The following is a 23,372-nucleotide window of genomic DNA, read 5'->3' as shown; positions in this document are numbered from 1 at the left end:
TTACCCACCATTCACATTATAACTGGCATTTTGATCCAATCATAGAATTTATACCCATATTTTCTGAGCCATAACAAAATGAATAGGTAGAAAGTTTTTAGTAAAGCATGTGCAATGTTTCTAACTTTAAACAAATAAGGTTATGAAGAATAACAAAATGGGCTGTAAGCATTATATTTTTATTTTCTGATTTCAAATTACAAATATCTCTACTGACAAAAAATAATCATAGTTGCATAATTACAGTATAATTTGAATATGGTTTTATCTTCTTTTTTTGGTGGATAATCAATTTTACTTCAAAAATGATTTAAGTTCAGAATTACAATGTACAATACATATGCTACTTTTTTCCCTTTACCCTTGTTAATCAACCAAGTAGCCAGAAGTATAAATAAATTTATATATTGCACTCTGTATAAAAAAAATATATACATTGCATTTTGTTCAAAATTTCACTTGTTTTTACTGCTTAGATATACATGTAAAGCTATGTATTTTAATGGTTTTATCTAGTGGGTTATGTAATCTCAACAAAATAGTCTATATGCTCAATAATTAAATTCATATCTGTTAAACATATGTTATTGTATCAACAATCAAAAGTACCTACATTTTTGTAATGTATTGGAAACAAGATATATATTTTATGAATGGTCAAAGGTCATATAAGGTTGTCTGTCATTAATTTTTGCTGTAGATTTTGTAAATAATCTGACTTGAATTTACATGATTTATATTTATAAAGGGTTGGGAAGAGCTCAAGACTAAAAATAAATATTTTGTTCTATTCTGTTCTATACAATATAAAGTTGCATATTAAAATATACACACTATCCTAATTGAAAGAAAGAAAAAAGAAATAATAACAATATTTGTGTAGCACTTTTACATTTACAATAAAGCATATTTTACACTATTGAAAAAACTGACATCACTGAAATATAACTTATATCACTCACTGTATATCAGTAGAAAGATTTTGTTTTTCACCTGTGAACTTAAAAATGAAAAATTTTTTTTTTAGTATTCAATGTGTTAAGCATAAATCAGTTACCAAATTATAACTTTATATCATGCAGTCAACATACATGTATATACATGTAAAAAAATACTGTACCACTTACTAGAAAATATTTTTACCAAAATTTTCAGCTATCTGGCCACAAACAATGACAAAGTCCTGCCTAAAAGTATTATATATATCTAACAATTGTGCAGTAATTCTATTTAATGGTGCATGTATCTAAACTTCTATGTTTTTACACCAGCCTGGATGTTAGATTATTTATACATAAATATTTAAGCCTAGAGCGGAGTGCCTTCATAATATACTACAATGAGATTGATATTTTCATACTAATGTGATAAATGTTTATTTTCTTTATCTAATGTTTTTACTACTCATTTTATAAGTTTTACATTTAAAAATTGCATATTTATTTTAGTGAAGCCTTATACTTTATTGTGTATTTACTTGTACCTGTATTAATTTATAAATAAATAAACTATAAAATTCACAGGTCTTTGAACTTTTTTATCCTAATTATCCTCAGAACCAACAGTGTACATATCTAACAGTGTACATATCTAACAGTGTACATATCTAACAGTGTACATATCTAACAGTGTACATATGTAACTCTAACTCTGCAGAACATATACTGAAATAGATTAAGATATATAAAATTAATTTGGCAATTTTTTTTTTTAATTTTAATTTTAAAGTCAACTCAATGAATTAATGAAAATCTGTTTGTACTAAAATTTGTTATTTTTGGATCTTGACATCAAAATGAACAGAAAAATACATTTTTTATTAACTAAATATCCTGCCATAACTTTCAGAATATATGTCCTTGACCTTTAATTTATCTAAGCAATATGAATTCGAAGGATCTAATGTCTCACTTGGCCACCTTTAAACGTGGTCATGATTTCACCATGATCAAAATGCATATACATGTACATTGCATATTTCATTTTTCTCTACATTTTGTGCTTATATATTAAACCAGAAACTTATAATAACAGGTTTGTTATATGCTCTGTAATTAAATATTCAAAAATAAAAATTTATCAGTCATAATTTATCAAAAAAAAAAAAGGAACTTAATTACATGCAATTGTATTAATATATAATAATCTTTAAATGAACTTGTTATTGATATTCTAATTGACCAAGCATTTAGAAATGCTATTCAAAATAACATACATAGTTAACAGAGTAATGCACCCATAGTTGATATGAAAGTACATGGACACCCGTTCAAATATCAATATTGACATAGTGGCCTAGACAACATAGAATTGTATTTGTAATAATTAAAGCATATTAGCAAATAAATTATGACAGGTTATAAATGACCCGACCACAAAATCTGTGTTTATATAGATTTACGAGTCAATTTTTGTAAAGCCTGTTAAACCATTTAAGCTGTCAATCATAAAAAGCTGTGAGTCAAGTTTTATAATTTCTTTTTGAAGTTCTGCCAAAAGCTGAAAAAATAATGACTTTAGCTTTGAAATAATAATTTTAAATTGGCTGAAATTAATTTACATTGACACTTAATGAAATTAAGCCTATCCTAGAGTAAATGGTGAATGTTCAGGTAAAATTAAAATAACTTTACATTCTGTCATATTTGTTTTCAATTTTATACAACAAAAAAACGTTATTTGAGTAATCAGTAAACCCTGTGACCCACACAAATATCGATAAAAATCCTTCAGAAATTATTAGGTAATGTTCAATTTATAAAAAAGAGTGGGGTAGTCTTTTTATATTTAAGGCAGTTTCTACATTTTATCCTAAACATTTGAGCCCCGTCATGACAAAACCAACATAATGGGTTTGCGACCAGCATGGATCCAGACCAGCCTGCGCATCAGCGCAGTCTGATCAGGATCCATGCTGTTCGCTATCAGTTTCTCTACTTGTAATAGGGTTTGTTAGCGAACAGCATGGATCCTGATCAGACTGCGCGGATGCGCAGGCTGGTCTGGATCCATGCCGGTTGCAAACGCACTATGTTGGTTTTGTCATGACGGGGCTCATTTGTAATTATCAGTTATTGCTCAATTGCCATTTATGTAGTCAATCTTTTGACATATATACAACTAATTAATCTCAGCTTGACAGTGAAAAAAAAATGATCATAATGTCAATTAAAGGTTTTAAGTTACATTTTGAAAATGTACATTCTCATTTTTAATTACTTATCAAAGACAGGACACATAATAAATCCAAGAAAAACATTACACCTATTGAAATTAATCAAATATAAATTATGCACAAATACATTTATATATTATCCAAATCAATGTCTGTAATTAATTGAAATAAATGGGTCCCAAATAGATAAAAATGTTGCATCATTTATAAGCAAAAAATTATCAAAATTGTATAAAAAGGTCCCTGAATTTTGAAACACAAATTAGAAAAACCTGGTTACAAATGTACACTTAAAGATTAAAATGCTCAATAATGATCCAGACAAATTATATCAATAGTTTAATGATAAGAAATTATGTTAATGATTTATAAAGAGAAAATAGAGATCAAAATTTTAACCCTTAATCATTTTATAAATGATCAATATTCTGTATGGATTAAAAAAATGAAAAGGAAGAATTATTTAACCCATTAAGCATTCTTTTAACAATTAAAATAAATACACATCAGAAAAAATCTTTAACCATTACTTGTTATATAGCCATCAATAATATTCTTAATAATTACCAATGACATAATAGAACAATACTTTAATCAATAATCATTTTTTTAATGGTAAAAGTCTTCAATTGAAACAAAACAAAAACTGAAACCAGTAAAGAAAATATATGTTCTAGCTCAAATTGTTCTTAGAACACAAAATATAATAATCATTTAAAACTGGTCGCAAAACTAATTCACAGATGATCACAGATGCTTAAAAAATAGCTAATTGTTGAATGTCACATGATTTCCACATTAATGGACTGATTAAGTAAATAACAAAGAAAGAAATGCTATCAGAATTTAGCAGACACATAAATTTCAACCAATCTATGCCTCTGTGTATTTTCATATTATTATTATGCCTTCGACGTAGTCAATGACAGCTCTGAATAATGATAAGTCACAAAAATCATCTTCAAATTATATAATAAATTGAAATTTAAATCAAGAATTATCAGAAATTGATAGTAAAACTCTGACTATAATATTAAAGAAGTTCATTGTAATATAATCTCCACAGTGCAGTTCATCCCAATCACATCAAGAGCCCTCCATATTAGTAAAATTTTAATGACAAATTATCACAAAAGCTGAAATATTAACTATTTTGAGCTAACATATCCAAGTAAGAAAAAAAAAACAACAACAAAACAAAAAAAAAAAAAAAAAAACCCAAAAAAACCCAATCCAAATTACTTAACAATTGACTTGAACCCTTTGATCAGATAATAATAAAGTCTGAGGTAAAATTTAAAGTTAATACTATCCAAATGATTGCAAAAACTGAAGAAGAAGTAGAAATACAACCCAAAAAACATTATATATTGACAACAAGTTCTTTTACAACAATGTCCAGGTGAATTTCAAAAGCTGAACAAAACTGAATGTATCTTAATTGATGTTAATAAATATGACTGTAATCACAGCAGTGTGAGACGTCTTGCATTTGTATACATGTCTAGAGGTCACCTAGACATCTCAAAGTCTGTCTGACATCTCAATGTTGATTAGAAGTTTAGGGAGTTGTAAACTTCAGGATAACGCTCAAAGAAAGTCTGAAAAGGAAACAGATACTTATAAATTGCTATTAACCATATATATACAAAATCAACTTAACCATAAGATCATGTCTTAAGAGACCACCTTTCTAAAAAGATCATACCATGGCTCTCACACTGCAGTTTGGCAACTTTCCAACTTTACTGGTGGAGGAGGAACTCTGGTGTCCCTTTGTGCATTATTTCTGGACAAGCAGGCACTTAGGTAGAGCCATAGACCTTCTGTAAGGAACCTTTTTCTCATTACAAATTAGTTGTCCATATAAATCAATTGTCCATATTGCCAAGGTTGTCCTACAGCCTGTACAGACAAGTGAATATTGTCTATACACATCAAGACCATCAATAACAAGCAATTATCATAGTATTGCAAGCAATCCATAAGTCCCCTACCGGTTAGAACCCAAGCAACATTCTGATGGGCCATTGGCCATTCAATTTTACCAGTGAATGAATGACATGAATGAACATAAATCTTTTGAGTTCTAAGTTTGTCTATATCACAGTAATGTGTTAAGTTTCCCTGCCTAGTAAGGAAATAATGTTTATACAACCTTGTCATATTATTACAATGTGGGATTTTAAAGTAAATCCTATAAGGAATAAAGAAGTTGGAGTGAAAAATACCAATTTCTCGAAAAAAATCTAAGTTCAAGGGGGACATAATCCTGGAAATAGTCTTGCTAGAGTATTTAATCTCCTCAAAAATGTTGAGTGATAATAAGAAACATATATATGAAGTTTGAAGTAGATACATTAGGAAATAAAGAAGTTATTTAAAAAAGACAACATTTTTTTTCATAAAAATTCTAAGTTCAAGGGAGGTAATACTGATAATTTTTGTGCTAGAGTTGTACACCTTGTCACATATGATGTGGTTGATGACCAGAAACTTATATTTAAAGTTTGAAGTAAATACCTTAAGAAATAAAGAACTTATAGTGAAAAAGCTGAAAAATTTAAATCAGAAATCTTGAAATTCAGGCTATTTGTTGCCATAGCAACCAGAATTTTTAACATAGGAAGAAAAGAAAAAGCTGTGCATAATCTCCAGACTGCCATCTACCCATATTTCAAGTTTCATAAAAATATTTTTAGTACTTTTTGAGTTATCACTGGATCCAGTTTATGTGTTAAATTTGCCATATTTTCAGACTATTTGTTGCCATAGCAACCAGAATTTTCAACATAGGAAGAAAAGAAAAAGACGTGCATAATCTCCATACTGCCATCTATCCATATATCAAGTTTCATAAAAATATTTTCAGTACTTTTTGCGTTATCGCGGGATCCAGTTTTGTGGACGGACGGACTGACGGACTGACAGACAGACGGACGGAGGGTAAACCTAAAGTCCCCTCCGGTTAAACCGGTAGGGGACTAATTATAGCTTTATGAGAAACATTACAATCCTAAATTGAGTAACTACATGTAATACCAAACATTTAGTGTCATAATATCCCTACCTGGTACAGAGTTTGAGCCTGCCATACACTAGAGGTGCAGCACATCTCTCTTATAGAGTGCATACTGAGCTGTGGGGCTCCGATATCCACTGTAGCCATACCAAGTTTTGCTGACATTATTGGACCAATGGTTGAGCCACATGGAGAATCATTCCTTACAACAAAATCCTGAAATATTCAATTGTATTCATCAATCAAAATCAAAACAATAGCAATACATTTTTTTCATTAAACCTTTACAATGCTAAGTTTGCAAAATAAAATTCTTGTAATTCAAAGTAAAGTCAATGGGTTTCATAAATTCATTATTAACACTTAATTGAAATTCATTGTATAATCAATAATAAGTGGCAGCATGGTCAAGTTAACACTTTAGACTAGTAATGTAAGATTAGCTAGTCATGTGTGTTCAAACTCCCAGAGGGGCAGCACTGCCAAATGTTTAATGCTTTGGACTTGAAATCTAAGATACACTAGTCACATGTGTCGAAACTTTATAATGAGCAAGACTTTGTTTAAACTCGTTGTTAGTGATCCAAAAGTGTGTCTTTAAGCTATAGCTTTCTACACAATCAAAAATTATTTTTTCTTCAACCTAGATGCATTTAGAAATGATTTACTTGTAGAGGTATATCAGCCATTCTTCCTACTTCTCGCAGTATAGTATTAGTGATACCTGTGGAGGCGTAACGTTGGTTACCGTTTATCTTGACAACTATACCCTTGTGAAACCCTGGTTGATGGTTGCTCTCATGTTTATCACTGTCAAAATAAAACAAAATTTAACATGCTTAATAGGACCCAATACAATGTTACTTGAATACATGACTTTTGGATATAATGATCTAAATGCTGGTATGTTTAACATTTATTATGTAGCAGAGTTATATCTTATTGTGACAAAACAAACCCAACAACATCTATCACCACTCAATTAATGAACCAATTATTATCCTATTATAAATTATAATTCTACCTGTAGTTCGGATGTATGGCATGAGCCTGGTCAGCACTTATCATGTAAGATTTTGGAATGGCTTCCTCAAATGCTGTCTGGTTCCCACCACTGCTTAGTCTACGAAGAACATATTCCTGGAAACTGGAACCAGCACCCTGAGCACTACTTGATCCTACCTACAATATTGAAATCTCACTTGTTTTTCTTTCTTTCTTTCTTTCTTCAAAATTACTATATCATACACTTATTAATGTTACGAAACCAACATTTTGTGATGCAAATTATCCATCCTGACTTCATGTTTTTGATGACATATTAATCATTGTACAAATAACTTTTTAATGCAGTTACTTAGTAAAATTTAAGTTAAGTAGTGAGTAAAAACCTGGGTGTGCTATGTACAAAAAAAAGGGCAAGCAAATCTCAATCTATACAGGAAAAAGCACAATGAAGATAACCCATGCAAGATGAATATCTATCATGACTATGTTATAGTTTTGCAATATAAATTATAATAAAAGCAATATATATATGTATACTGTACCTCCTCATTATCAAAGAGACTGATCATTCTAATATTGGTGTCATTATCTAGTGACGAGGTAGAACACGATGATATTAGACCCTGAAATTAGAAATTAAACATCATCAAATTTAACTTTCGATGATATTATCATAATTATAACTGTCTATAATCAATTCTGGGGATAAGATGACTATTAAAAGTCTGCCAACAATAAAAAGCCTGAAATTTAAAGTAAGACCACTCCATCATGCACCAGTCAATTGTTACCAATGACCCTAAAACTACGAGGCAATACCTTGCATTATAGATTATTTCTGACTTTTGGATTTTCAAACCTGAAGGGAAAGTCAGATAGTGAAATCCCAAGTTACAATAAATGCCGGAACACTGTCAGCAGGACATATCCCTGGCTACTTTAACATCAAAACAAAACCATCAAAAAGCCAGTGCAGAGATGGGAAAGATAGAAAGTTAGAACTTAGCTCTTTCTCTCTTGCTCATGCTATCTCCAACAACTCCATGGGGAGGGGGGGGGGTGAAGATGGATGTTTTTACCAGCTCTGGCCTATTATTAGACAATAGAGTGGTAGTTATCCAAAGAATCCTTACATTGCTGAAGATTGACTAAAAAATCTTACCACCATAGCAGTATAGGCATTTAGCAGATTGTCCAATCTTGGTGAGAAGATAAATTCTTCTAGTACACCTCCAATAACCTGAAAAATATATCATATCACTCATTTAACTTCTAGCATTCCCTCTCTGAATGTTCATCACAATAATAATATTAATAATGTAAGTTAACCTATCACCAAATGTAGCTTAACACAGCATGCTTCCAGACTTATGACAATTCTCTAGAAAATTGAAAATTAGATCCAAATAATGTACATGAGTAAACAATCAACATTTTGTGAAAGGTACAAACCATTGTACACATCTATGGCTGAAATGAGCAACATCATAAGTTAACAGATCAATTTAGTTTTATAGTTATATTTAATCAAACTTTAAGAGATGAATTAGCCAATTCAGGTGAAATTACATTATATTGTAACCAGAATTATAAATTTTCCCAAAAAACATATAATTTTCAAGATTATTTATGAAAATGATGACAAAGCTTCCATATAGAAGAAGACTTTTGTGCTTCTGATATATGTTAATACAATAATGCATATAAAACTTCACTTCATTTCCAATTTCATGTATACCAGAGACATTTGCCAAACTACTAGTGTCATATAATTCTGAAAGAGAGCAGATAAATTGTGGTTTAGAAACTTTCTAAAGAGGTAACCTTCGTGCTTCATTCATGAAATCAGTGTTTTCTCATAAAAAGAGCCTGAATCACATTTTGTCTGCTTCATTCAGGATGATATGACACTAGTATTAAGACTCAGACAGGACCTAATAATTATACATAAGAGGTCACTATATGTTGCAAGTATATAAGTGTGTCCTTAAAATTCTATCCAATTACATCATGACAGTCCTACCATAGTATATATTTACAGTGAGGCAGGTATATTAGAAGTTAAAGTAACTTCTTATTCTGCTAAACATAACTAGTAGCTGTTGGTAGGTCACCGTGCTCAACTTTTCTGAGAGCTTGACAATAAAACAAGAGCTTTGATATTGTAAAAGGGCCATAATTTTGTCACAAGGGTCATAAATTTGTCATAAACCACATTACAATTAAGGGTTTTGGACAAGGACCGCCTTCTATGCTCTCAAATATGTGTGTGAAGTTTCAGTCTAATTCTGTCAGTAGTTTCTGAGATACAAATTGCCAGCAAAAACTTCAATGACACCAATGCCTGGGTGATATGAGTGAAATAGATCTCCCTCTTCTTTAAATAGTGGAGCTAACAAAAATGAAAACAAATAAAACAAAATTGTATACTGACAGCTGGTTGGGTATCAGCAAGGTGAAGGTCAAAGTCCATCAGCTGATCAGCTTCTACCTTCAGTTCCTCACATAACAACTGTACCAGCAGGGAATGGTGCTTGTCTTTCTGCAAATATAGTACACATATGTAGATACGTTAGCACTTAAAAATACTGAATTGTTTCACATGCTTAGAAATAGATGAAAAAAATGTTTAATTATAACAAGAGGGCCAAGATGGCCCTAGATCACTCACCTGAGCCATCAAACTCATCCGAGCAATTACCTAGACAAGCATTCTGACCAAGTTTCATGACAGGTGAGTAAAAAATGTAACCAGTAGAGTGTTAACAAGGATTTTCCATATTTGGGCGGTGTGACCTAGTTTTTGACCACAGGTGCCCATATTTGAAATTGACCTAGAAATCATTAAAAGAAACTTTCAAACCAATTTTTCCAGGATATTTGGATCAAAACAGAAGCCACTAGTGTTAAGAAGATTTTTCTATTTTTAGCTCCTGTGACCTAGTTTTTCATTCCAGATGACCCATGTTCGAACTCATCGAGCAATTACCTTGACAAGCATCCTGACCAATTTTGATGACAATTGAGTCAAAAATGTGACCACTAGAGTGTTAACAAGGTTTTTCTATTTTTAGCTCATGTGAACTTTAGCTCCTCTGAATTTTGACCCCTATGTGTGACCTTGACCGCAGGGACCTAAATTTTGCACGCGACACTCCACCTCCCAAAAGTGAACATTTATGCCAAGTTATATTGAAAGTGACACAGCTTCTCATAGTGGTGAACATTTTTATGAAGTTTCATTAAAATTCCTCCATGGGTGTAGGAGATATGCTCCTGACAAAAGCTGCTCGCCCAGCTGCCCTCCAGGGGAGAAACTATAATACGACCTGTTTTTCAAACGGGCGTATAAAAATGATGTTATACAACAACTCTATACTGATGATATCATACCACATTCTAAAAATAGTTATTTCCAGAGAGCATGAAATATTCTCAAATTTATACAACATTATTCCACTACCATTATTACTTTAACTGTTTATCTCTTACCACGCTTAATGTTTTAAATGAACTTGTCCATGTTTCAATCTGAACAAAACCATTCATCATTTCTCGGAATTATTTTTAAATAAGTACTGACAGAATAGTGAACAGTACAGACTGTGATCAGACACCATGAATGTGCACTGATTGCAGAGGTAAAATCAGTTGCTGCTAGAACTCCAGAGCTAGTTAGTGGCGGCATGGCCGAGTGGTTAACGCTACGGACTAGTAATCTATTGATCGCTAGCCGCATGTGTTCAAACCCCGTCAGGGGCAAGTTGTTGTTTCCTTGAGCAAGAAACTTTACACTCATTGCTCAGTACCGGTTGGTTCCAGGAACGGATTCGAAAGTGTGTCTATAAGCTTATAGCTTCCTACACAATCGAACTAAAATAAATTCTGTATAAACCAACTCCAGAGCTAAACTACAGCTGTTGTTTGCTTGAGCAAGAAACAATACACTTCTTTCTCAGTACTGGTTGAATCCAGGAACAGATTCAAAAGTGCGCCTATAAGCTTATAACTTCTTTCACAAATCATACTAAGTTATATTCTGTATAAACTAAACTATATGTACATCTGAACAATGATTAACCTGTGATTGTTGAGCATTCTCTGTACCTTCACTGTCTGGGGAATTTGGACCATTGTTGCATAACTTTGATTGTACTTCTGTTGCCAACACAGGACACCTAAACATCAATGTTGTTTATTAAAGTAAATATATACTCCAGTACTTCAGACAATCAGAAATGAAATATTGTTTCAAAAGAAAAGTGTAAAAATCATTTATCTTAATATCTGGCCAGGAACTTTTTATTTTATAGTTGTAATTTTTTACTGTTCACAGCAATACAGAATAGAAAAGAGTGTGTGGTACATATCATAATTAGAAAGGAGTATCTGAATCCTTCAAAACATATATGTCATTTGTTGGACTTGAATGAAAGAATCTGACTCCATCAAGATTTCTGTTGTAAACAAGGGTGAACAGTCCAATGTATTTATTTTTTCAAATCAAAACCATAGTCGTGAGACAACTGCTCCAATGTTTACAACCACTTCTCTTTGCTCATGCAAACATTGACCAATCAGCATTTAGCTTATATATAAATGTTATAAAATTATGAATACTAATGAGCTTCCTGCCTAATTCATTATACATGTATATCAATTGTCACTATATGTTGGCAAAGTTAAGGACATTATTATGTTGGAGCTTATATATACAGTAACTATGTGAAAAGAGGCGTGAAATATTTGTAAAAGACTGTTAATATTTCTTTCATAAGTTTTTGCCTGATAAAATAAAAAGTGCCCAAGTTTTCTATGACACCTTGCCATGGATTGAGACAGCTGTACAAAGTTGTGACGACTAAAAAGCATTTCTATAAAAGTAACATCAACATAAATGTTTCATGCATTCATTTCAAAACATGATGTATGAAATAAACATACACATTTGTTTCCTTGTTAGGTGAGAATTTCTCATTATGATCACGCTGTAGATGTATGGCTATATGAGGAATTCTCAAGATTGGTCTCTCCACATGAACCAGTCTATGTTCTATCTTGTTATCTACCTAAAATACAGGATAAAATTATCAACAACCAGTCTATTTTCTATCTTGTTATCTACCTAAAATACAGAATAAAATCATCAATAACCCGTCAATGTTCTATTTTGTTATCTACCTAAAATACAGGATAAAATTATCAACAACCAGTCTATGTTCTTTCTTGTTATCTACCTAAAATACAGGATAAAATTATCAACAACCAGTCTATGTTCTATCTTGTTATCTACCTAAAATACAGGATAAAATTAACAACAACCAGTCAATGTTTTATCTTGTTATCTACCTAAAATACAGGATTAAATTATCAACAGCCAGTCTATGTTTTATCTTGTTATCTACCTAAAATACAGGATAAAATTAACAATAACCAGTCAATGTTCTATCTTGTTATCTACCTAAAATACAGGATAAAACTATCAACAACCAGTCTATGTTCTTTCTTGTTGTCAGCCTAAAATACAGGATAAAATTATCACCAACCAGTCTTTATCAACAACCAGTCAATGTTCTATCTTGTTATCTACCTAAAATACAGGATAAAATTATCAACAACCAGTCTATGTTCTATCTTGTTATCTACCTAAAATACAGGATAAAATTATCAACAACCAGTCTATGTTCTTTCTTGTTATCTACCTAAAATACAGGATAAAATTATCAACAACCAATCTATGTTCTACCTTGTTATCTACCTAAAATACAGGATAAAATTATCAACAACCAGTCTATGTTCTTTCTTGTTATATGCCATAAATACAGGTTAAAATTATCAACATGTATAAATTTATGCTCTTTCTTATTGTCTTATGCACAGGATAAAATTATCAAAATTGTAAAAGTCTATGTTTTATCTTGTTATCTGTCTAAAAGCAAGATAAAATTATCAACAACCAGTCATTGTTTTATCTTGTTATCTGCTTAAAATACAGGATAAAATTATAAACAACTTACCTATGTTCTATCCTGTTATTTGCCAATGAACAGGATAAAATTATCCACAAATAGTTTATTTTTTTATCTTGTTAACAGGATAAAATTGATCAATTATTGTGTATTAACTATGTATATATTACTTGAAAATTTATCTGAATTATTTGAAACAGTAGCATGCCTACTCTCTTTTACTCCTTCAATAACAAGTGACATTAGGAATAAGATAAAGAAAATGATTACACAACAAAAATATATATTTTTTTAAAATTTTTTTTTTTTTTAAAAAACTTTTAAAATTATTTTAATTTTTTATTTATAAATTTAAAAGTGATAAGGAAATATTTTTTACTTTTTAAAAAAAAATTTGGGGCCAAAAAATTCCGTTTTTTTAAAATAGATTTAAAAAAACCTGAAAAAATTTTAAAAAAAAACCCAATTAAAAAAAATGGGCCCTTTTCCCTTTAAAAAAAAAGGGCCCAGGGGGAAGTCTTATCAAAAAAGAGCCATTCCAATAAAACCTCCCCCCCCCCTTTTTAAAACTTTGGGGAAAATTTTGGTTATTTTTTAATAAAACTGTTTGGGGGGGTTAATTCCAAAAATTTGTAATGCCCAAAAAAATTTTAAAAAGGAAAAAAACCTTTAAAGGTTTTTTCCCTTTTTTAAATTAAAAACCCCCCATAATTTTTAAAAGGGTTTTTTTTTAAAGAAAATTAAAATTTTTTGGGACTTTTTTCTGGGGTTTAATTTAACAACAAAGTGGTAAAAAGGGGAAAACCCAACAAAAAAGAAGAACCTTTAAATTTTTGGGTTAAATTTTAAAATTTTAAATTAAGGGTTTGGGAAACCCAAAAAAAATTTTTATTTTCACTGGAAATTCCCTCCAAAAAAATTAAAAAGTTTTTTCCCTAAATCCCAAATCTGAAAAAAAAAAAAAAAAAAAAAAAAAATTTTGGGGGAAAAAAAAAAAAGAAAAAACCAAAATTGCAAAACCCCCAAAAAATAATTAAGGTCCAACTTAAAAAAAATTTTAAAATACGGGTCAATAAAAATTTTTTTTTTACTACTCGAAAGGGAAAAACAATACCCACCCTTTTTTAAACCCCCAAAAGCAAAAAATATTGTTGACTGATTTTTTTACAAAAAAACAAAAAAAAGAAAAAAAATTTTAAATTTAAACCCTAAAAAACAGACCCCCCCCCCCCCCTTGTTTTTGGGGTTTATGCAATTTTTAAATTAAAACCTTTTCTAAAAATTTTTATTTTTATTTTTAAAAAAATTTTGAATGAAAAATCTTAAAAAATTCTGGACCTGAGCCTTACAAAAAATTTTTCAATTTAAATTGAAATTTAAAAACAAAATTTTTTAATCACATAAAACCTTTTTATCACAAACCAACAAAAAAAACACAGTAAAAATAATTCCCCTTTTTTCTTGTTTTAAAAACACGGGGCCCCAAAAAAAAGCAGTTTTCCCCTTATTTTTGAAATAAAAAATTTTCCCCAAAAAAAAATTTTTCCCACCCCCAATTCAGTTTTACAGAGTCGCAAATGTGTTCCTAAGGAAAATTGATCATCTTCCCCATATGGTACCTTATGCTTTGGTTGAACTTGCCAGTGGTCAGCTTCTTTTAATTCATTGAATCCTGCAGCAACAAGTCTTTTCTTCACTTCATCAACAGCTGTAATTGAAGAATAGCATTATTATAAATCCTAATTCTTCATTATAAACTTGTTATAGAAAGGATAGCATTATTATAAATTCTTATTCTTCATTATAAACTAATTTAGGCTAAGTAGGCATTATTTTTCTCAAAATGTTCATATTAGAATACATTTAGTTTGGCATTTTTTTTAAATAATGTTTTAACTATGTGTATGTGTATTATAGTGTAACTCTTATGACAAAGTAAAGCCATTATTATTTATTTATGGGAAATAACACAAATAGCTGATATTTTAGGATCCCATAGTTCCATTACAGTAACTTATAACACATTGATTAACTGTAACCACTGAACTTAAATTCCTTCAATAATGGCAGCCTGAAAAAGGCCTCTTTCCCAATGTTTATTCTTCCATTTTGATCTTCATATTTAATACATGTACATTGTATTGCAGTCATGTAATTAATTTCCCTTTCAAATTTACTTAACCATTTCATGTTAAAACCAAAAGAAATCGGACCCTCCATTTTTTACATGAAGAAAGAATATAAGTAACCAACTCAGATAAATGATTCCTGGCATCACACTGACAAATCTTAAACCTGGCCTAACTATGATGGGGAAAAGTAGGACAGTCTTTTAAACCTCAGTGACCTTTGCCTTGACCTTATCGACCTTATTGTCCATTGAAAGTACCAACACATCAAATAATATAAATATATAAATCTATAAATGAAGCAGCTATGAGATATAGCAAGTATGATAGAAGGAAGGACCAAAAAGGCAACTAAATGTGTATGTTCCATAGAAAACATTCTACAGTATAACTATCCTCAAGGTATGAAAATCAAAATTACCATGATAAGGAGAGGGTGACTTATTCACATAGTTCAGGAACTGCCTAGCAGATGACAGTATTACCTCTTTGCTACTCTGAAATTATAAAGTTCAAATAAACATGTAATTTTGAAACTGCAGCATACACTGATACAATTTGACATATAAAGAAACATATTTCACAAGAAAAAAGACTTACATTACTTCCTACACCTTAAAGATCTATGTCTGAAATGTAAAACATGTATAACAAAGAGTGGCAGCATGGCCATGTGGTTAACATGTCACAAAAGTAATCTAAGGATTGTTGGACACAGTGATTTTCCCCTTTTATAAAAGGTCTCTTCCCAATAAAAATTTCCTTTAAAATCAATCAGTTTTCCAAAACTTTGGAACTTTGTAGCATGTTGCAGCTACTGTATAAAGGGGACACAAAATATTACGGGGAAAAACACTTTTTTTTTTACAAAGTGGCCAGAATAATCCAAAAATAATTAAACGAACATTGAAAGCCCTTTAAAAAAAATGACAGAGTATTAAGTCCACCCATCCTATTTAAGTTTCGGGACAAATTTTATTTATTGAAGCATGTCCCATTACCGTTCCCATTCAAAAGTACATACAGAATCCATTATCGATTACCATTAATCAAAATGCAAAATTTCACGAAAGTACTTTTCCTGAAATGGGAATCTTAGAGCGTTCATGATAGTCTGATGAATAAATTGCAAAGTATGTAAAATTATGACTGATTCACGTATTGTATACAACTATTTTTGATAAATTGCAGTCAAAATAATTACATATACTCAACTTATTCATAAAATATAAAATCTTGAATAAATAGGAAAAGACAATAGTCAATATCAACTTTTGGTAGGTTCCTGTTTCATGATAACATTATTACTCCCAAAATGTGATTTTAAGCAAATTTATGTTCTACGACGGATAGATTCAATTTAGATATCATTTAAAACATAAAATGGCCTTATTTCATAAGTAAAAATTAGGGTGTAGTTACTGTAGTAGTGTTGAGTGAATTTGGGTGACTTTGTCTGTGATTGTTTGGATGAAAGTGTGCAGTTCTAAGGGTATACTGTACTGTACTGTAGTCTCTAGTAATGTGCCTGCCAATTGGTTTATACGGGGAAGTCAAAGCCTAGGGCCGCAAAGGCTTGCCCGGCTATAGACAACACATTTATATTTGAAAAGGAAACAAAAAGAAAAAAGAGAAAAATATATAGAATTCTATACCTATCAGGAGGGAAAAAAAAAAATATATATATATATATATATATATATAGAATTCTATACCTATCAAATAAATTTTCGTTATCATTTCTTGTTGGGCGCAATGATAATTTAAAAGGCGGGGTATTCCGATAATAGACCAATCAAAACTTTTCAAATTAAAAGTTTACGACAAAAGTCCAGTAATTCTGATTGAAAACGGATGCGAAGACTGGTCCCCTGCTCATTTCTATAGGAACTATAATAGGACAGGGAACCAGAATAATCGGAATCAGTGTATATATTACCAAATGGCACTTTTTAAAATGGAAAATGTAAATTAAAAATGAATGATTATTTTAAATGACTTCCCCATTCATCTATAGGCTTTGCCTTATGTCATATCAACAAATATTGATTTAACATGTTTAATAATCAAATTATAAAAAATCCTGTCAAAGAGCTCACTTTGAGGCTTTGTGTTGTACAAACTAATCAGGGTCTTTCAAATGACTCTTAACCCATTACCCCATGAGCATTTTGTGAAAAATGGCTGTTTTCATTGAAAAGTCTCCCGTTACATTTAGTTCAACTTGCTATAAAACTATAAAAACTGCTTAAATACTAATCAAACTTGGCACAAATGTTGACTGGACCATTGCCTTTGTAACAACATGCTCAGTCTGAAATTTTCTGTTACCATGGCAACTAGGGGACATCTCAAAATTGCCAAAAATCACTATTTTGCGTTGATTTTTTCCATCAAAATTGATTTCAAAGTGCTGCCACTTCTCAATGGATTGAGATAGAGTCAAAGGTAGTCCTAATTATAAGACCTATACGTAACCTATTTCATATTTATCATTCATTAATCTGATATTTTACATTTTTCATTTTCCATGTTACGTTAGGTCTTAACAGATCTTTGCAAAATCGTGTAGCAAAAAAATTGACATTAGACATCGATTTAGATCTAATGAATTTAAACAATTAAAACAGCGTGTATTTACATTAATTTTGACCTATTTATGAACAAAACTAAAAAATGAATACCTTTTAATAAAATTATTGAACTGTCACATCCGAAAAGTCATGATTAAATCCTCTCATTTAATTAAATTCCTTGTACAGCCGATATACAAATGGCCGCCATACAGTGCGCGAAATCTGATTGGCTAATTCAAATGCAAGCGTTTAAATGAGTCCAGAAGTTTCTAACGGAATATTTTTTCAACGAAATAATTTCCCATGCACCGTCAGTGTGTTCGAATATATTTTTCCGTTCAAAAAATTGGAATCAATCTGTAAAACGCCTTACTTAACCAGTATGGCCGATGAGCAAAATAGACTGATATTTATATTTTATTTTTAATTAATAAGTACATTGTTTGAAAGTTTTTGTTAATGATAGACCATGCAATTGAAAGAACAGAATATAAGCTTTTGAATAAAGCTTGAAAGGCAAGTCAACAGACATTTTTTTAATTTTTCAAAATGCTACGCGTTTATCAGCAATAACTATTAGACGTCAGGCTTGACCAACATAAAACTATAACAAGCCTGTAACGTCTAATCTATTGGACTAAGTCAAAGGCTTTTCAGCATTGGTTACATCTTACCTTATGATCGACCTGGGCCATTTTTAGCCTCCCACAAATCCAAAATTTTCTTGGCGATGAGGGGGACTCCGCCCCCCCTTCAAACCCCCCAAACAGAAGGGGGCAGATCCCCCTTCTGGCAACCCCCTGAGGTATCTTTTGGATGGGGGGCCGCGCCGAAAAAGTGGTCATTTTTTTAAACAACAATTCTCAAACAAAAAAAAGTGTTTGGGGGCCTAAATAAGGCATTTTTTCACCATTTGAGAAAGCAAAAAGGGGGGGGGGTGAAAAAGGCGTAGAAAGGCGTATATATCTGGTAATGGGTTAATTAACTGATCAAGTAAAGAATAATTCATGATTTTGTAAAGAACTATCCTTTTCTGTCTATATTAAAGCGTCCATATAACCATGATGACAGTATTCACGAATTCGAAAACCTAGCTAAACGCCGTTTTTCGGTACTTTCCGTACATAGCTCTGGGGAATTCACCTGATGGAGTGTAATAGCGGAGTCGATGTTTTTGGCCTTTTTAAAATGAAATTAAAATAATAAAGTTATTTCTTTATAAGAAAATAAATAAATATCATTGTATGAATAATTCCATACAAAAAATGAAGTAAATACGCAAGTTTACCCAGAAAATAACCTTATTTATTATGGAAGATTCCACTACGTCTGTTTTAATTTTATTGATTTTCATTATAAACAATTTATTTTTTGAAAAATTTGCAATAGATATTAAAGGAATATTGATAATTTTCAAAAACATCAATTTTTTTCACCTTAAACGGTAAAATAATGATAGAAAAATAGAAATATCATGTAACTGTGTTATGTACTTCATTTGGTGTAATTCCCCAGAGCTAAATCCGTAACGTACCGGAAAACGGTGTTTAGCTAGGTTTTCGAAAAGGTCAATTTTTTATGTTTCTGCGTTGTATATTGAATGCAATGAATTCCAAATAGGTTTAATTAATTATATGACTCTTTCAAACATAAAGTTCAGTTTACCATTTCCTTAAGTAAAGTTATGACTTTGTATCAAAGATTTTTTCTTGAATATCGGTTGTCCGGTTTCGCTTGTGTGGCAGACGCTTGGAATGGAATAGATAGAGTGAATAATTTCGTGCATTGGTTGATGACATTGATAATGAGCTGTTCTAAATAATCTAAACCACGGTATCTTTTTGCAAAACAGTTTGTTTCGTTAAACATTTACTTGATACAAATTGTTATGTGACTTTATTCATGTAAGAATCGGAAATACGTCAACGTTTTTTAAGTTGTTCACTACCTCTCAATTTATGTTTGGGAGCGTTTGGTTTTTTAGGTTGAATATATCATCTGGAATTGGTTATGGAATTATGATAATTATGTTTTAGAAAAAAGTGACTCAGTTCCAATTAAGTTGACTCATTAAATCAATTTTACTGTACCTAAGTGCTTACCTTATTTATTTCCTACACTTTGTTTTAATTTGCAATTATTTGACAATCGGAATTTTTGCAAAGAATAATTTTGGCACAAATGTTTGAATCTTCAAAGATTGTACAGATAATGTGATGTTATCATGTTGTACTGAGCTGTGAAGATAAGATATTTAATTTCAGTGGATTTACAGATTAAGCATTGAGGCTGGCAAAGGAGCTAAATCTTGGGATGGAGAGATAATTTCCCACCAACACAATGTTGTGAGTTTATTTTAAATTAATTTTTGAATTTGATATTTTGAATCTAATTTATTAAAATAAAATAGAAAATTGTTTCTTTTTGAAATTTCAATCCAAGTATGTGAAATTTCAACACAAGAAAAAGAGATTGCCTTTGGTTTTAGTGATTGCTGTACTTCCAAAAACTAAAACAGTACAATATATGTTTATAACTTAGAACAGCAATGTCAGACCTCAAAAGATTTTCCACATTCATATTTTTTTTTAATTTTGTTAATAATATTGACAATTTTACTATTCAATTCTTCCTACATGTATGTTTTCTCATCAAATTTTGACACAAAATGATGCAATTCAATCACGGTAATTTGATATATCTTTCTTTATATATTATTTAATTTGAAAAATTATTTGTAGTTTTTAACGTTCATGTTTAAAGTTGCTAATAAATGTATATAAATGATTACTTTTTGTAGTGTTCATGCAATTATTACATTTTTGTACATTGTTGACTAGGTTTCTTTTGAATAAGATTCCTTAATTAATTCCTTAATATTGACATAAACTTAAAGTCACAAATATTAATGTCAGTTGTTTTTTTTTTATTTTTTGGGGAATCATTGTGATTTTAACTTTTATTCTTTAAACATTTCAAATAGTTTATAACTAATTTAAGTGTACAGTTCTACATATATTGTCCATAAATCATTTTAAATTGATTTAATGAACATTTAATCAGCTGATATTATAAAATAAGTTAGTGTTATTAGTTTCAGTTTCTCATAATTATATTCAATTTCAATTTATTATTATGCACATGTGTTTTCTCAAATCCTTTTAAAAAACAGTTGTCCATTTTACAACAACATACTATGATACTTATATATCAAAGTACTCTTACCATATATAAACTTGTAAGTACTTCAAGCAATTTGTGTTGTTTTCATGAAACTTCAGTAATGTGTTATTCTAGTAGATAAAGCCACTTCACAGCCAAACCAGATGCACATGTTTTTCGATATAATACAATTAAAAATGTTGAGTATGTTTTTTCTATAAATGTTTGTATTTCTTTGATAAATAGGAAGTAGAAAATTTATGACTTATATTAACAATAACTTGTAGCAGTTATTGATATATGTATTTACATATACATACATGTTCATTATGATGCTAATCTCTTCCATGTCTGTAACATTCAAAAATGTTTATTGATTATCAATTTTGAAAAACTCCAATTTTTGAGTTAAGGGCCCTTTTCCATACCTGTGAAAAAAGTTCTTTATTATATGGCATATATGGCACTCTTTGTGTCTATTTATAATGAAATGTTTTTCATTAATTTATTGTGATTTTAAAAGACATTAAACATCAAGGATATATATATTGAAGCTTTGATGTGGTTTTTAAATTTCTATATGTTTGAAAAACAACAACATAATGATTTATAAAACTTTCTCTGGTGTCATCAGTTAAAGTTTTTTATGTTTTTTTTTTCTAGATATGTAACTTCATTCAATATAATTGTGTTTTTATAACATAACATTGTTGTTTTTTTTCCCTAGTACTGTATTTCTGTATCAATGAAATACAAAATATAAGGACATGGCATTGCAGCTGTTTACTTACAATTAAAGCAATGTTTTGACCTAGAAATAACCCATTATTTTTGATAAATAACAATGGTTGCATCAGATGTACAAAGTGCATTTCAACACAATAATAATTTTATAAGTTATAACAAGAAAGGGTTGGGGTTGTAGGTTAAGGGAGGGGGTGCAGTGAATAAAATTTATATTGCAGTACTTCCCACTTGAAGTTATTTAGTCATTACAAAGTGTACGTGGTGTATCATTTGAAGTGGTAAAAATGACATTACACTTATTCATCCTAATTTGACAGTGATTAAAGTCAAAGCAATTAATGCAGATTTTCTGTGACCACAAAGCACCATGTCATCTATACATGTATGTCACATAGAGACAGTGGTCACTTTTTTTTTCAAAGGTTTTTTTTAAGTGTATTAATTTTGTTTTTCAAATGTGTATTTTACATTGTACAATCAATGTAATGTTGTTGTTGTTGTTTTTTGTTTTGTTTTTTTTCTAATTTAAACTGGATTTTTAATTCAAGATTATTTTTCCAAATTTGGAGACCTTATAAATAGGTTATACTTTGTTTTTGATTGAAGAGTACAGTAGATATTATTTATAATAAAATCTTTGTGCTTGAATAGCTTTTATGATTTATATTATTGATCATTAAAGTTTAGCTTCTGTTGTCCTTATCATACGGGTTATGTTTATTATTTTTCTATGATACTTATTAAAGATACAAAAAAAAACAACTAAGACAGTAAAAAAAAAACAACAAAAACCTTAACATACATTTGTATAAATACTCAATAAAAGTAGACTCCAACATACTTCATTACCATTAAACAATTTTCCTAACCCCAACCCCACAGTTCTCTCTACCCATTCCAACCCTGAAAATCTTCCCACTTCAACCTTATAATTATATACCCCTACTTTTATAACAGAATACAGGGCCTTTTTACCTTCTATAACAGGGGCCGGTTTAGGGCTGCTTCCCCAAAGAAAATTTCTTTAAAATCATGCAGTTTTCCCCAAAAATTGAATTTACATCAAGTTTTTTCTTCCCCTTTTGCAAATATACAGTGTAATTTTTCCCCAAAATTAAGGGCTGGGCTGCTTCCCCAACCTGTGAAAAAAAGCCCTGGAATAACATTTCCCCTCCCCTATATTGTTCAAGCATTGTCTTTGCTATGTTTTACATATTTATACATATACTACCAGTTTAGTATGTTTTATCTTCACCTTAATACAGTAATGGGTTAACTCCTATAAAATCATACATGAGTTAACGGGTTACTGCGCCAGTCCAAAGTGACAATATATGCATTAAGCTGTTAATAATTAGCCACTTACATTGTAGTATTGTACTTGTGTAAAAGTGCCTGTGGAGAAAATGAGCTCTTGGTACTCTCTATTTGTCTTACACTGATAAACTGGTAACATGTTAGTTAATTCCTTTTGCAGATGTTTATTCTTTTATTGGGGCATTTACATTGTTAAGTGGATAAATCTTTGATTTACTGTGCTTTTATTGGTACTGGCTTGTGATTATTGGTTCTTTGATGCCTGGA

The 23,372-nt window shown here is 30.4% G+C and overlaps 2 protein-coding genes across 2 annotated transcripts in view; one reads left to right on the top strand and one right to left on the bottom strand.

Moving 5' to 3' along the window:
• Positions 1 to 547: 547 nt before the first annotated feature.
• Positions 548 to 19,673, bottom strand: LOC132719022 (aspartyl aminopeptidase-like). The gene is made up of 12 exons (XM_060702756.1): positions 19,545 to 19,673; positions 15,725 to 15,800; positions 14,725 to 14,882; positions 12,150 to 12,274; positions 11,287 to 11,383; positions 9,640 to 9,747; positions 8,368 to 8,445; positions 7,748 to 7,828; positions 7,222 to 7,379; positions 6,866 to 7,007; positions 6,246 to 6,413; positions 548 to 4,776 (listed from the first exon to the last, which is right to left on the bottom strand). Exons 1-12 carry the CDS (start codon positions 19,545 to 19,547, stop codon positions 4,729 to 4,731), a joined length of 1,242 nt encoding a protein of 413 aa, XP_060558739.1. The 5' UTR covers positions 19,548 to 19,673; the 3' UTR covers positions 548 to 4,728.
• LOC132719027 (uncharacterized) overlaps positions 19,590 to 23,372 on the top strand; it is a 29,445-nt gene continuing 25,662 nt past the window's right edge. Inside the window, exons 1-2 of the mRNA XM_060702765.1 lie at positions 19,590 to 19,712; positions 20,144 to 20,224. Coding sequence (XP_060558748.1) covers positions 20,220 to 20,224 — 5 coding nt within the window. The 5' untranslated portion in view covers positions 19,590 to 19,712; positions 20,144 to 20,219. The remainder of the gene's footprint in view (positions 19,713 to 20,143; positions 20,225 to 23,372) is intronic.

This window comes from Ruditapes philippinarum, unplaced genomic scaffold, assembly GCF_026571515.1.
Source record: "Ruditapes philippinarum isolate M1 unplaced genomic scaffold, ASM2657151v2 ctg2203_1_1_1_1, whole genome shotgun sequence".
Classification (NCBI taxonomy): Eukaryota; Metazoa; Mollusca; class Bivalvia; order Venerida; family Veneridae; genus Ruditapes; species Ruditapes philippinarum.
This window is presented reverse-complemented; position numbering and strand designations above follow the sequence as displayed.

Coding starts and splice junctions, on each gene's coding strand:
- LOC132719022 (XM_060702756.1), bottom strand. Junction 12,275..14,724: donor TCTGTAAAACTGAATTGGGG/GTGGGAAAAATT, acceptor CCTGTATTTTAG/GTAGATAACAAGATAGAACA. Junction 11,384..12,149: donor CCTAACAAGGAAACAAATGT/GTATGTTTATTT, acceptor ATTGATGTTTAG/GTGTCCTGTGTTGGCAACAG.